The sequence below is a fragment of the Choloepus didactylus genome, chromosome 10, assembly GCF_015220235.1.
Source record: "Choloepus didactylus isolate mChoDid1 chromosome 10, mChoDid1.pri, whole genome shotgun sequence".
Lineage (NCBI taxonomy): Eukaryota > Metazoa > Chordata > Mammalia > Pilosa > Megalonychidae > Choloepus > Choloepus didactylus.
The window spans coordinates 39,366,195-39,381,415 of NC_051316.1; the positions used below are offsets into that span (position 1 = coordinate 39,366,195).

At 42.0% G+C, this 15,221-nt stretch overlaps 1 protein-coding gene across 1 annotated transcript in view; it reads left to right on the plus strand.

The window, feature by feature from the left end:
- Positions 1 to 678: 678 nt before the first annotated feature.
- LOC119545163 (protein prune homolog 2-like) overlaps positions 679 to 15,221 on the plus strand; it is a 122,383-nt gene continuing 107,840 nt past the window's right edge. Inside the window, exon 1 of the mRNA XM_037850745.1 lies at positions 679 to 878. Coding sequence (XP_037706673.1) covers positions 843 to 878 — 36 coding nt within the window. The 5' untranslated portion in view covers positions 679 to 842. The remainder of the gene's footprint in view (positions 879 to 15,221) is intronic.

The following is a 15,221-nucleotide window of genomic DNA, read 5'->3' on the forward strand; positions in this document are numbered from 1 at the left end:
ACGTAAGGGCACCCAGTTGGGGTGAATTGTGGGTGCCAATGGCTGAATGGATATATTTTGAGCATAGAGGGATACAGGCAGCCAAGCACAACCTCCAAGTCTGCTCTTTTAATAATTTTCCATCAAGGTCGTACCGCTTTTTAGCTCAGCAATCTCCCCCTTCCCTCCCCCCAATCTAGCTGCGTGCATCCTTTGGCCAGCCCAGCAGAGCCAGCTCATTAAGTGACCGCTGGAGCAATCTTGAGCGTGCCAGCCAGCCAGGGAGGCGCTGGCCAAGGAGGGGTCTCTCCCCAGGCCTGTTTCTCCTTCCCACCTCTCCTCTCTGACAGTAGCGGTGCTTGCGGCAGAGCCTCCCTCTGCAGCAGCCCCTTGCACTTGGCTCGCACTTCTGGGCGCTGTCCATGGTTGCAGCATCTTTCGGCGCGCCACGTCAGGAGGCCGCAGCGGGGCCCTGCGATTGGCCGAGGAGCCCCTCGCCATCCCCCAACACCTCCGCCCCCTCGTCCCGGTGCCGATACCCGGCCCCGGAAGAGCGTGCCAGCAAGCGTGCGGGGCGCGCCCTGGAGCTCCCGGGCGGCACACCCACTTTCCTTATTAGGGCAGAGTCGGGCGCCGGGAGCGGTCTCCAGGGCGCAGGCCGCGGCGGGGGCGGGGGCGCCTGGGACCGAGGCAGCCGAGGGCACAGCCACGGCCTCAGCCGCCTCCGAGCGGTGGAAGGGAGCAGCTGGTGGCTCCGCTGCGTCTGGGCGGGCCACTTTCCTGCGACCCCGCTCCTCTCCTCTTGACGGAGATCTCCCTCTGTGCCCCTCCGGGAGCCCCAGGTTCAAACCTCTGGAAAAGACATGGAAGAATTTTTGCAACGCGCCAAGTCCAAACTGGTAAGTTGAGGAAGCAAGGCTATATGTGTGTATATGTGTGTGTGGTTGGGGAGGAAAGAGCGTTGCAGCAGAGGAGAAAGGAAGAACTTTGCCACTTACTTCTCAGGGTGTTCAGGCTGTCCCCTGGAAAGAATCTCTGGGACTGTAGGACTCTGGACCATACAGCGGATAGTCTGTCTCCAGAATTCTCCACCACAGCCAGACAGGGCGCATAACTGGGGGTGGCCCTGGCTTGGCTGAAGTTAGATCGAGTGTGTCCAGCTTTGGATCCTTTGGCCTGAGGTTAGAAAGAAGCAGATCCAGCCAAATCTGCAGTTTGCTCCAGAAGCCTTGGGAATGAATGGGTGTGGTCCTCCTTGAGAAAAAGAGCCCAGCTTTCTGCAGATGTATAAAAGGAAAAAATAAAAAGAAAGAAAGAAAAAATCCCTTAGGACTGTACTTCAGCTGGAGATGACAAAACAGAGGTGAGGAAGTCAGGGTGCCCAGTAGGCAGGACATGTGTGAACATATAGTTTACCCGAGGATCCCCTGCTTAGAGGTTGCTCAAATGCAGGAGTTAGGGATGCTCTAGTGTGTATCATAGAGCCCCTCTAATCCCTCGTCCAGTTCATTTGTAAATTGGGGACGGTGGCAGAGAGGAAAGCCCCAACTGTTGCTGGTGATGTGGGGTTTGCCAGACTATTGTTCTCCTGGGAGGAGACCAGCATATTGGCTGGTATGTTCCATTTTATTGCTGTCCAAACAGTGAGCCATAATTTCACTGTGTTATGTTGACATTTGCTACACATTCTGGAACAACAGACTCCAGCAGTTTCCTAATTTCAAATTGTTTTAGCTCTCAAGCATAGCTGTAATAAATGTAATGGAAATGTTTCTGTTTTGGCACTTAAAAAAGAGTCTCTGCCCATTTAGAAGCAATATCTATAATGAACAGTGAAAATACCTTTGATGGGCCTGACAAAGGAGGAAATGCATAATTTATGATGCCTTCGACCTTTAAACCTTCGTAGAAGCCAAAATACAAAGTCTGCATGAAGGTGATGTCTTAATCACACAGTGGGATATTTGCAGGGTTATTACTGTAACTCATTTACCTTGGCACCACAAAGGAAGTGCAGGATGAGAAAACGCAAAGGTGTCCACTTCGCCTTTCAGAGTGCAGGAGAAGGTGTGATATTTACAATGAGTTAACTGTAAGTATCTTTAGGAATATATTAAAGTTGATTAATGCTAATATAAGTATGTTGTCTTTTACCATAAGCCTGCCAGAGAGTTGAGCCTTTTTTGGGATTTCAAAATTGAGAAGGTTTGTGATCGTTTCACTTGTTGTTGCTGACCCCTGTATATTTTCACTTGGGCACATGAAGGAAAATATGAATTGCAGAAAGTGACTTGCATTTCTGAAAGTATAGTATGATCTCTTTTTCTTTACCTGGTCAGGGGTGAGAAATGGTCAAAAATAAAAGTCAAGTTAGGCCACATTTTTGTGTGGCTGAAAATGAATGGTGATCAGTGGTGGTAAATACAGAGCTTTGGGCACACCTCTGCTCCATTCCATTAGAGATGATAATTTAACAATAAACACTTAGATTGCAGGATCTGATGTGAGCAGGAGGTTTGTATTATTTCTGATGAGCAGTTGCCAGAATGGAAAAATTCCCTATTTCATAGTAATCAGTCTGAAGTAATGTATAAGTTTATTTACTGAGTCCCTTCATTAGATGAGCAGTCGCTCTATATCATTAAGAAAAAAAAAGGCAGGAGACAGAAGCAGTTTTTTGAAATACTGTTCCCAGCTTCCTACTTTAGCTAGAAGAACAATTACTGCTGATTTTATTTCTTCTTGGAATAGGATTCTTGTAAGAGATTACAATTAGCCTCTCATATTTAGCCACAGCAAAAGTGTTTTGGTCACTGTTTGTGTCACATTTCTCCAGATAACTTACATTCTCCAGGTAATGCACTTTTTACTTAATATATAATATGCAAGTATAGTATTAGATATCTGTGCTTTAGGCCTTGGAGGAAAAGTTTTGTCAAAAATTACGTCATTCATTTGTGGCAAGTTCATTCAGAATAAAATGGTAGGATTTTTTTTTTAAATTAGGTTAATACTTTGAAAAACAATTTAAGAAGAAATGTATCATGCTGGTTTTCATTGATGCTTATTTAACCAGAATTAAATAGAATATAAGAGTTATGTTGATGCCATTTCCCATCGGAAGTTGAATATAAATTTTATCTCTGTGACACCCCCAAAAATCTAATCACCAGATTTTTTCCTACTTACTTGAATGCTTGTTTTGATATTCTGCAGGCATGATGTATATCTTTTAATGGTTTGAAATAATCAAAGTCTCTTTGACAGCCCTGTGTAACCTCGTCATGTTTAGACCCAGCTAATTCTGATAGACAAAGGAATTTTAAATTGCACAATGTAATTGCTGTTAGCCACAGATCACATCTCCAAAAGTCAAAACTTTAGAGAAATTGTTTGTGGGCCTGTTTTCTCCAACTAGGATCTTTGTTACTCGTTTGTCCTTGTGAGGAGAAAAGGAACTCTCGCATCATAGACCAGGCCCTGGGGTTGAACAGAAATCTTTGGAGGGGAAAGAATGTTTTTGAATACGTAATTTGGAGCTTATTTCTGTTAAAGTTGGGAAAGCACTTTCTCAATTCTGTTTTTCATCTCAGTGTGTTCTTTTAGTCTTAAATTAAGCCAGAATCCCTGACACCTCCCACCCCTTTCTAGATCTCCCCTTCTGTCACCCAACTCTCATTCCCTAGATATGTGGTATTTGTTTATTGGGAATGGCAAAAGTAAACCCCATGTGGCCTCAGAGGGATGACTCCTGCCCAGGGCGCAAATGGTTCTCGAGGGGACCTGCCTTCTGCCTGGTTAGGACAGAGTTTGGTGGTTGGTGCATCTTTGTAAAAAACCTTAGCAGAAGACAGAGGGCAAAAGGGGAAGTAGTCACTCATTTCAAGCATGGTCTCCAAAAATAGTATGTTCTTGACAGATACAGAATAAGCACAATGGTTGTTAAAACGATAGAGAAAAGGCAGTAGAGTAAGCAATGTGAGAGCAGGACCCCAAGCTAGCAGAGATGATAATCAAAGGGTGGGGCTTTTTTTCCTGGACTCACTACCCACCTCCAAGCCATTGCCCCTCTCCCAAGTGAGAACCCGACTATGTTTTGGATCTGGATACTCCCTACTACAACTAGAAATGAGAGTGAAAACACAGGTTATTTTCTCCTCTAATGCCCACCTGGTTTTTCCTCCACCTGCCATTCAGGGCTGGAATAGGGACAGAAATCAAATCATGTAGTTCAGGTCAGTTCTTAAATTTTAGTCATACTCTCCATTCTTAGTTACACCATTTCCAGTGGCAAGAGAGACAAAAGGAGAGTGGGAAATGAAGGCCCCGTACCCTGGGCTGTGATTTAGGAAATGTCTTACAACTTCATACTCGGTCAGCAAAGAAGCATATTCAGGCCAAGGAAGACTCCATGGTGGTAAATGGTCCAAGTTCACATGAACTTTAGAAAAAAAAAAGTACCTGAAGAATCATCTGGGGACTGATAGAGAGCCCTGGAGATCTGGCTAGCCAGGCAGTCAGGGTCCCTGCACAGGGCAGACTGGCAGCTGAATTTTCCTTACTACTCACAAGCTACCAGCTGATGTGATTCAAGCAGCTGGTAATTGGTGGAGGTCACTGCAGCCCATGTGCCCCAAGACGTAGGTCATGAGCCTGGGGTGAGGCTGTCAGCTGCCTCTAGAAGGATGCAAGACTCACCAGTGTCCCAGGAATGCTGTCATCAAAGAGAAGGTGGGGAGAGTGGATGCCACTGCAGTCTGTGGGATGCATACACAACCTCAGCAGGGACATTTCTACAGTGGGTTTAGGTCAATAAATACATGGGCTTCCACAGAAGAAACATTCTGGGTGACCTATATATCAACTCATGCTCTATAGTATGTGGTATAGGGTCAAGAAAGCATATCTAAAACTCTAAATGAATAACCATATTAGAGTTGATACTGGAGATGGGGAGAGAGAGAGAGAGATGGAAGGGAGGAAGGAAGGAAGGAAGGAAGGAAGAAAGGAAGGAAGGAAGGAAAAGAAAGACAGATATTGTAGTGTCTCCAGAGTAATCATCTTGACTGGGAATTTGAGGAAAGTATTTTTCCTGACTTTCTGTATAGGAAGAAGTTTGTGTGTATCAATAAAGATGCATCCTTAAAACGAATGCTCCATACCTGTTAAAGGGCTGCTGCGGTAAGGGCGAGGGATGATGGAGAAGCTGGCAGAACCGTTTCCTCTGAGGAGCTGAGCTCATTCCTGTCAGAGACCGTGGGATCGGTTCTCTCCTCATTGAAAGCAAAGTCAGGTACTCGAGACGTGTGCCTCTTGCCAGAACATTTATTAGCCAGAAACTCAGGAATCCAAAGCATTTCTTTGAATGTGGTGCCATCCCTTAGGGGCTGATGAGAAATGAGCCCTTTATTGCTTTAGTCTTTGAGTCAGCTCCATTTCTAACTGCCAAGCCTTCAGACAGACTGCTGGGGATTGTCCTAGCCCCAGGACCTTCAGAGAAGACCCGTACTTTTTCAGGGTAAACAGACTGGATTGGTCTGCCTCAAAGGTAGGAACTGGTCACTGACATTATAATACATACTTAATACATACAAAAATGATAAGTACTTACTTAATTCTACATTTTATTAAAAATAATGAGGCTAGTTTTATGCATGACTGATTGGAATCTGCAGATATTGGTTGAATTAGAGGATGTATGGATTGCAGAGAGTCAGAAGAGGGAAATGGAGGCACTAAAAGTCTCTGCAAAAACACACTGGGTAGATTGCGAAAAAGAGTGGAACAATTAGAGCCTTAGGACCTCCTTTGTGTGGTTCAGAGACTAAAAGTTGGCCTCCCCCAATTCCAACCACTGCACCGAGTTGGCCCAGACTGCTCTCTTGCTACCTCTAGAGCAGTACTGATACTGGGCGAGAGTTTGGCAGGGAAACCTTTCAGATACCTCAGGAGGAAAAGGTTAAGGCATTCCAGACAGGCCTCTTTACCATTTCTGTCCAGCTGTGACACTGCAGGCTCCATGCCCGGAATAAATTCCTACAAAGCCTGAGTTGGACCCCTCATACTTCCAGCAGACTGCTTGTGATAGAGCATGATCAGGGCTGCCACTTCAGCAAATTCAAAGTAATGGGACCAGACTTTCCAGGTACTCTTACTAGCCTTCAATGCAGGAGTCTTTTTGAAATGATGGACATCTCGAAAAATTGCAGAGCTTTGCTCCATTATCAATGTTCCTGGCTTTTGGCTGCCCAGGAAACTCAAGCTATATTGGTGCTTAAATTTCCTGAACCTAGTATTTCTGAAATAAGGATTCAGAGGGAAACAAGTTTGAAACGTGGTGGGGCATGGAAGAAAACCTTTCCAAACACCACGTTGGAATGACTTGCATCAATTCATGTGTCTGGAATTTGCTTATGTGGTAACATCAGCCAACGCCCATTCATCTGAAAACTGGGAAGAGGCAGCTTTCCTTCAAACAGTTAAAATTGATTGTTGAAAATCTATCTTTAAAGTTAGTTCTTTCCTAGCAGAAAAATCCCCAAAGCTATCTCTCTGAGCCCATAGGTGATATTACACCTGCAAATCATTCAGAACAATACCAGAAACTCAGCAAAGATGCACAAATGTTAACTATCATTGTCATTATTATTATTCAATATTTGTTTTGTCACAATATTCACGAGCTTGGTTTTCTCAGAGAGGAATGATAGAGAGATGGTTGCCAGACGCTGTAATAGTTGATAATATGCAATGAGGGAATTGCACAAACAAAACCGAAACCAAACAGACCCTTTAAAAAGCAGACCCAGGCCCTCAATAAGGTCTGTTGGCATAAATAGTCTTAAATACCTGCACAGCTTCTGGAAAGCATAGCGTTAATGATGTGAGTACATAACTGATGTTCATAGGAATGACCCCAAATAATCAAGGAAAAAAAAAAGGTAATTTAAGCTTAGTGTTCCATTAAAGAAGAAAAGGGGGTCGATAATCAATTTCAGAAAAATTTCCAACTCAGATAATTGAAGTAGAAAATGTAGAAAAGAAACCACATGCAGAGTAAGCTTCAGTTGTCTGAAAAAGTCATCTGTGTAGAAGACCTCATTCTACAGTGAAGCCAGATATACAAAATGTCACAGTTTATACAAGTGACCATGAGTCAGGATGGAGAATGATGGTTCTAAAAAAGTGAGCCTGGTGTGGGAGGCATAATAGGCCTGGGCATGTAAAAGATGTGAGCAGCCCCCTTACTAAACCCATCCTGAGTCGAGGACTAAATCTGGTTCTGGGCTGCACAGAAAATCCACAGCAGTGACCACAGGCACGTAAAAGATCTCAGAGAAAAAAAGCCTGAGAGGGAGGGGGAGACTGCAGAGGGCTTTCAGTGATTTGAAAGGTTTTGATGGATAAGTTCTCACCCATAAGAACCATTTCTTTCCCTCAGTTGAAAAAAACAGAACTTTTAAGATGATTGGTGCTTTTTTCTTTAAAAGTTCCATCAATTCAATAAGGTATTATCTAGTTTTTGCTGCAAAAAATGATCTCCTCTACATTAAAATTAAAGGGTGCACTAGAGACATGTGTCTGCTTGATTCTTGCTTTCCAAAATGGAGAAAGAGCAGAGGCAGATGTTTAATCTGAATTTAGAAGCATTTTGCTCCTGTCTGCACTCTTTGAACATGTTTTTCTGTAGCAAGTGGTTGGTGGTGCTGGCCAGACTAGCACATGGCTCTGAGAAGGCACAGAACTGTCACAGCAGGTGGACAGATCAGCTGCTCCCTTGCAGGAGCCCCTGAGAGGACATATGTCCTGCTACTCCCCTGGGACGGCAGGGTGGGCCCCTCTCCACGGAGGCAATGGACAGTCCTCTCTGCCCCCATAATCTTGCTGCTTTACACCTCAGCCCCTTCCACAGCCTCCAGCCCACCACCGGCTTAGCAGGTTGATTTGCTCTGTGTGCTGTAGCTCCTGATCTAAATATGCTCTCAACCTTCGGGGACTACAACATAAGCAGACCCCCAGGGCCACTTCCTTTTGGAGGACAGGACTCTTCCATGGAAAGGTGGCAGTATTTTGACTGAATCTTGTGGATTAATACAAACCTAAACTTTTGATTTAGCTTTTGCTTTATTCTGTGTTTACCAAGATCTTTGGGTGAACTTATTTTCTTTTATATTACGGGCAAAGTGAAAGTACGGTCTTCGGAAATGTGTGCGGGTCATAGAAAATGGTAAGAGGGAGACATTTTATTCTCCAGCTGAAATAGTCCTTCAATTATTTAATTGTGGCTTTACTTTGTAAGACTCTAAAATAGAACAATGTCTGGGACCCAAAACAATTGCAGTGGGTCTGTAAGCTATCATGTATTTGCGACTTGGCTGGTATCCCTGGACTGTGGCCTGAAGTGCCATCACTCTTGGCTCCAGACTCCAGAAAAGTCCAGACATAAACTCACTGAGGTGGGATTTAGATCAAAACACCATCACAGAACTGGCTTTTAAAACATTTTGAAAAATTTATTAGCCCTCCAACCATTAGGTCACTTGAGCCTTATAAGAAAAAATGTATTTCTTACTTGTATGGAATTATTTCATGGCCAAATAGCCTGACCAAGCTTGATATTTCTGTAAAAACCAGTTCATACACATGATAGCATATGTGTAGATTGCTTTGATGAATCTCATAAGCACTGCCTCTTTTATTACTATGGGTCCCTTTTTTAAATTTTTGCTCTCCACAAGATTTATCTTCAGCTATCCTAATCACGATGTCATCTCAGGATGTGGTGGGACAACAAGCATCAGGATTCCACATGTAAAATGTATAGACCTTTAAATTTGAAACTATTATAGAACCATAGATCTTTTACACTGAAACAGGTAACTTTATATTTCATCTATTTCAAACCCCTTATTAAAATTTCATATGAATAATAAACATTAAACAAAATTGGGAAGTATAGGAAAGCTGAAAAAATTGTCCGTAAGAGATAGAAAAAATTAAAATTGCCCACTTTCATTGAAATATAACTCTTGGTAATATTTTAGCAAGTAGTTTCCTCAGTCTTTCTTGTACATAAGATTTTTTTTAATGGTCATAAATGTGATAGTCATACATTTTGGTATACTGATTTTGTTTTTACTTAATATTATTTGTTTAATATTTATATTATTAGATGTTCTTCAGAATCAACATTTTAAATAATAGTTTACTCTTTAATAAAAAATATATACCATAGTCAAACAATTAGGGAGTACCCCTCCTGCTATTGTTAATCACACTATAATAAATATATTTGTACATCAAATATTTTACCCTGTTTAGGATTATGCCCTAAAAATAGCTTGTCAAATGTGTAATTTGAGCAAAAGATATTTTCTTAAATTTCCTGATAAGTCTTTCCAAATGGTTTCTGGGTGACATCCCCCAAATTTAAAGACTCAGAGAGGTTCCGAGGGATTAACTTGTCCCATAGAAGAACAATGTGACAGAGCCAAACATAGGTTTTAGCCCTCTTGTCACATAGGTCTGTGCTCCTGACAAATTTGAGAGGCTGTTTAGTGTAGTAGTGTAGTGTAGTACTACGTCATAGTGTAGTACTATGATGGTTTTGTAAATTATGGATCTGAGAAAATGATCTGAAGCTGCATTGCTGCTAAATTAAAATTTTTGTTACACATAGTATGGCAAGCCTGTTACAGCTCCATAGTTTGAGACCATGAAACAGAATTTCCTAGAGAGGCCGTTGCCTCTTTTTCATTTCCTCTCTCAATTATTTAAAAAAGGATTGAGCCTTATGGCGCAAACTAGTAGCTGTTACACCTGGTGTGGTAACTCAGGACATAATATAGTACTTCACAAGTACTTTCAACTATAGTTTCATTTGATCAACTTTGGGAGGGCAGCTATTACTATATTTCACAGATGAGAAAAACAAGGCCGGCCTCGTCCAAGGACACATGGCCAGGAGATTGCAGATTGCAGAGTTGTGTGTAGAATCCATGTCTTCCAATTCCCAAGCCTTTGGGAACAAAAAAAAATTGATCCAGTATCATAGACAGTTTGGTGGTTTGGATTCATCTCCATGAAAGAAAATGGCAGAATAAAAACATGGTGCACTTTTCTGAGGGGAAAACATTCCAAGGTGAAATACATTTTGCTGAAGCTATGTTTTCCTCTGTATAAGAAAACAAGCCCATTGAGCTTATGAGCTGTGTGTGATGGACTCTGATGTATAGTTTGTAAAGTGAGACTAATGAATATGAGCAACATACTGAGCTCCACAGGCTCTGGAGACCAAGTTGACATTTGTGAAGGGAAAAAGGCAGCTGAGAGGCAGGGTCTCCAGAGGGGCTCTGGGCATCACTGATAAACCTGTGAAAGGGGCAACAGGTGACTGGATCTTGCTTTGGTGGCTTCAACTGAGAGTTCTAAGTTATGGGGAAAAGAAGCCTATTGCCTGTAATATGAGCTCCTTCCCTGCTACAGCAGAGAAGTGATACTGGCAAATTTTCTTTCATATTCTCTCTCTCATTCTCTTTTACTCTGTTCCCACTCTCCCAACTATATTTCATACTAATTAACTGACCCAAAGCCTAAATACATCCAACATTGATGCAATAGGGAGTAATTTTATTTTAATTTTGTTTAGTTAATTTGGTGTAGTTTAAGCTGAATTTTTCCTTTTTGTAAAGACTCATACCATATCCCTGGACCAGCTTTTTTTTACATAGCAGAACAGAGCCATATGATTGCCAAACTCAACATGCACAACGATGAAGGTACATCACATACATTGGCCTGTGGTTAGAGATCCTGGGTTGCCTGTGTTTTCTGAACTTTCTTGATGACTTGATTAATTCATACTGGTGAAACAATTGAAGAGAAACATTGAAACATAATTGAAAGAAAATTTAGGGAGACAGAGCTTAAGTTAGTCTGGGCTTGAAATTCTGTATTTCTGAAAATTTCAGGTTTTTAGGATACCAGATGTTCTAACAGCCTAACATGATAACAAATCTATTGTCCAACAATGACTTGTATGTAGTACAGTAATTTCTTTATGGGTGTGTGTTGGGAAGCTTTAATAGATGCCCAAGGAAATATCCATGGGAAGATGTTTTCTGGTAAGGGTTGGAATGGGAGTGGAAGTCACCGACTCTAAGAGACTTAGCTGAGTAGTTGTTAAATCATGCACAACGGCTAAATCATTAGCATGCTGTGGGGTAGAAGGCTCTGGAAGTAAATCCTGTGTGCCAGCACTCTTGGCTATCCAAATCCTTTTTGAACCCGCTTCTCTTTTTCTAAAGACAGAGCAGAAAACATGGAGGGCCCGACAGGAACATTCAAATTAAGCTAGTCTTATTGAGCCCAGTATTTCTTGCCTTCTTTCCTGCCCTCATTTCCTGGAAACATCTTTATTCTGCTTCTTATCCTGCTTCCTACCTTGCAACAAAACCTACTCTGGGTCAGCAAGCAAGGGAGTTCATTCATATCTACCAGTGTTTCCTCTGCAGCTTCCTATGTTATTTCATTTGACTTTCACGGCAATCCTCTGAGAAGACAGACATTATTAAGCCAGTTTACAGAGGGGGAAACTGAGGCTCAGAGAGATTAGGTAACTTACTCAGGGACACACAACTAATGAATGTTAGAGCTAGATGTCTAGTACACTATACCTGAGCGTCTTAGCTTGTTATACCATTTCAACACACCCCTGGACATAATACACCTACTTTAGTAAGATTGGTCTTTGTAGCTGTATTTCTTAAACTTTAACAAGCATACGGATCCATCTGGAGAGCCTGTTAAAATGCAGATTCTGATTCAGCAGGTCTGGGTGGGGCATGATTCTGCATTTCCAACAAGCCCCCAGGAGATGCTAAAGCTGCGGGTTCCCAGACCACATTTTGGGTAGAGGAGGTCTAGAGCATCGATTTGCTGGGAGGTGAGAGGCTTGTTCCTGCCACATCTGAGGGCTGCATTCGAATCTGGAGGGGATGGTGCAGATGGGAGAAAGTGTCCCCTAAGTGCAACGCAATGCTTCCCAGAGGAAATGCCTCCCTGCGTTCTTCATTGCAGCTGCTTGATCCCACTGCAGGGGAAGTGCTCTATAAGACATTGCTGCATGTCATCTAGGATTTTAAAGTCTAAGCCAAGGGAACACATCTTTAGTTATCGTAGCTCAGTTGAGAGACTAATAGGTATAGAAGGAAGAAAGAATTTTTTTACTATCCCACCATGCAGGCAGCCATCGATTCCGATTACCTATAAGGCAGGCAGGCCCTGCACACAATACATGCTTGTACTATTATGTGTGGCTGTTAAAGTTATTTAATATTCTTCATGCTTTGCCCATACAAAAAATGGGGCCTTTGGCTTCACCGTGCCTGGCAGTGAAGGAGGGGACCATAAATATGTCAACAGGCTTTAGGGCAGGAATGGGAGAAGAGGAGTGAAGGGACTGCAGTGTCTGAGGAGATGCAGGGCTTTCCACCTGGATTCTTTGAATCATCTCAGGGATAAAACACACACGTGGCCCTTCCCCAAGGGTTTGTTGCAGGAAACATTGTGTTTGAGTGAAACATTTTTTTCCCTCTTAAAGCAAAACAGTACATAGTTCCCTTACCCCTTTTCAGTCTTTTCCCTTATTTAGATTATATTTTATTTTTCTTCTCTTCATTTGTTATCATCTTCTGGGCAACCCTGTTGATACTGGGATGCTTATTTGCTTTCTGTTTTCTTGTCCTCATCCTCCGTATTGTTAGTGGTACATACATGTTCTTATGTGATACTTTGTTATTTGTGGGACTTCTTCATTATTTATGCCCCTCTAGCTTTGTTGATGACTTTTGTTTAGTCACTGTGCTTCTCTGATGTGATCTTTGTTCATACTCTATTTCCTACAACCCATGCCCTTCCCAGTTCCTTTTTTCTCAACACAGCATTCTGTTTTTCTTAACACGGAGGGCAATGCAGAGTGGCTGGGTAACCTTGTGCAGTTTGGGAATGACCAGCAGACATCTGAGGGTTTTAGGAATCATTTAGGCATTGTACTGCTTAAATCACCTTTCACTAGGTTATGCTGTGGTAGCAAAAATTCCCAATGTCAATGGCTGTCAACAACAAAGGTGTCTTTCCTGCTCATGTTACAAGTTGCTGAGGGTCAGCTGTGGCTTCATATGGCTTCTTTGTTCTGGGATCCAGGCTAAAGGAGCAGCAACTGCCTGGCAGAGGAGAAGAGCAAGGGAGCTGGGAGGATCCAGCGATGGCTCTTAAAGATTTTCTGCTCAAAACTGGAGTAAGCCACTCCCACTTATATTTCATCCACTGAAGCAAGTCCTTTAGCCAACCCCAAATGGGGATATACTGAGTGGTGGGATGGGGGTGAGGTGGAGTATTGCAAGTGGCATGGCATTGTGCAGGGACATATTATTATTTTCCTGCAGGAAGAATAGTCAATAATTAGGAATAATATTGCAATCTACTGCGTGCTTTAAAGCTAGAAATTCACTCAGAACCACACTTATATTCTATTAATGGTCATAGCAGTGAGTAGATATTCACCAAATAAAGATTCTGATTGAGAAACATGAGATTCTTTGACAGTTTTGTACATTATTAATCCATGAAAATCTCTATTAGCTCTTTGGTCATCTCTTGGGCACATGTGTTTATATGAGACTTGGCATAGGGGTATTTCCATTGCCACATTTGAGATGAATTCAGGCTACATCTGTGCCCCATTTAGGCATTTGGGAGAGCTGGATTAATTCTGAGATCACCAGGGAAGCATTTATGGAACAAGTCTCCCTGGGAAAATCAGTTAAATTCTCTGTGCATCAGTTTCTTCATATATAAATTGAGAACTACAATAGAATCACCTTTGTAGGGCATTTTGAGGATTAAATTCAGTAGCATATGTAAAACTCTTAAAACTGTGTTAGGTACATAATAAAAAATATTTGAGCACTTACTTTTGTACTTATGACAATGCTGCTGCTTCTGCTTTCTCCTACTTTGGTGTCTGAACCCCTGAAGTTCGTACTGGGGTTTCCAAAACCATCAATTTTTTAAATACGTTTTTTATTGTGAACTTTAACATATATATATATATATATATATATATATATATATATATATATATATATTATAGTGATAACTTTCAAAGTATGATTTAACAAGTAGTTAGCAAATTTCAAAGAATTTCATGGGTCACAGTTCCACAACTTCAGCTATTTCCATCATTGTAAAATATAACATACATATAAAAAGGTGTTAACTTTTGATGTACAGCTCAACAAGAAGTTATATAGGTAATTTAAAAAATTGTTATGGGTTACAGTTGCAGAGTTCTTTCCTTATTATTCAATATAGGGTATGTAAAGAAAGGTGAAGCCTTTCAAAGCACATTTCAACGATAGCTATAGAGCAAATTTCAAAAGATGTTATAAGTTACAGTTCCACCGCGTCATTTACCTCCTTCCAGCTATTCTAACAACCCAGCATCTAAAAAAGTATACATATTTATATTAAGTTTCAGTATTCATAGACTTTTGCTAAGTCTTATCTTGTTTGTTGCTACCCCTTCCTCTCACTTAATCTCTTTCTCCATCTTCCTGGGTGTCTAGGCAGCGAGCACCCTAACTTGTTCATGTTAAAAGGGGGTGTTGACAGCATGGGGAAGGGGGCCACATCTGATTGTTGTTCTTAAAGAGGTTGTTGACTCTGGGTTTTAGGGCTTGTCTGGTATAGGGAACACTCTGGTGGATTTAAGTTTCTGAGAAATAAAACTTAGTGAGTAAATCTTTTATAGAATCTCAGGTAGGGACCTAGGTATTTGGGGACTACTTTTGGTAAGGACATAACATACTGTGGCCATTTGGGATGTCTAGCTGGAGCCTGCATAAGAGAAACCTGCAGGATAGCCTCTCGACTCTTTTTGGGATCTCTCAGCCACTGTGACCTCAGCTTGTTGCCTTTCTTTCCTCCCCCTTTTGATCAAGTAGGCGTTTTCAATCCCTCACTGCCAGGGCCAGGCTCATTCCTGGGAGTCATGTCCCATGTTGCTGGGGAGATTCATTCCCCTGGGAGTCATGTCCATCATTGGGGCAGGGGGGTAGATTAATGAATTTATTTGCCGAGTTGGGGTTAGAGAGAGAAAGCCCACATCTGAGCAATAAAAAACATTCCCTGGAGGTGCATCCTAGGCATAATTATAGGAGGGCTCAGCCTCCCATTTACAA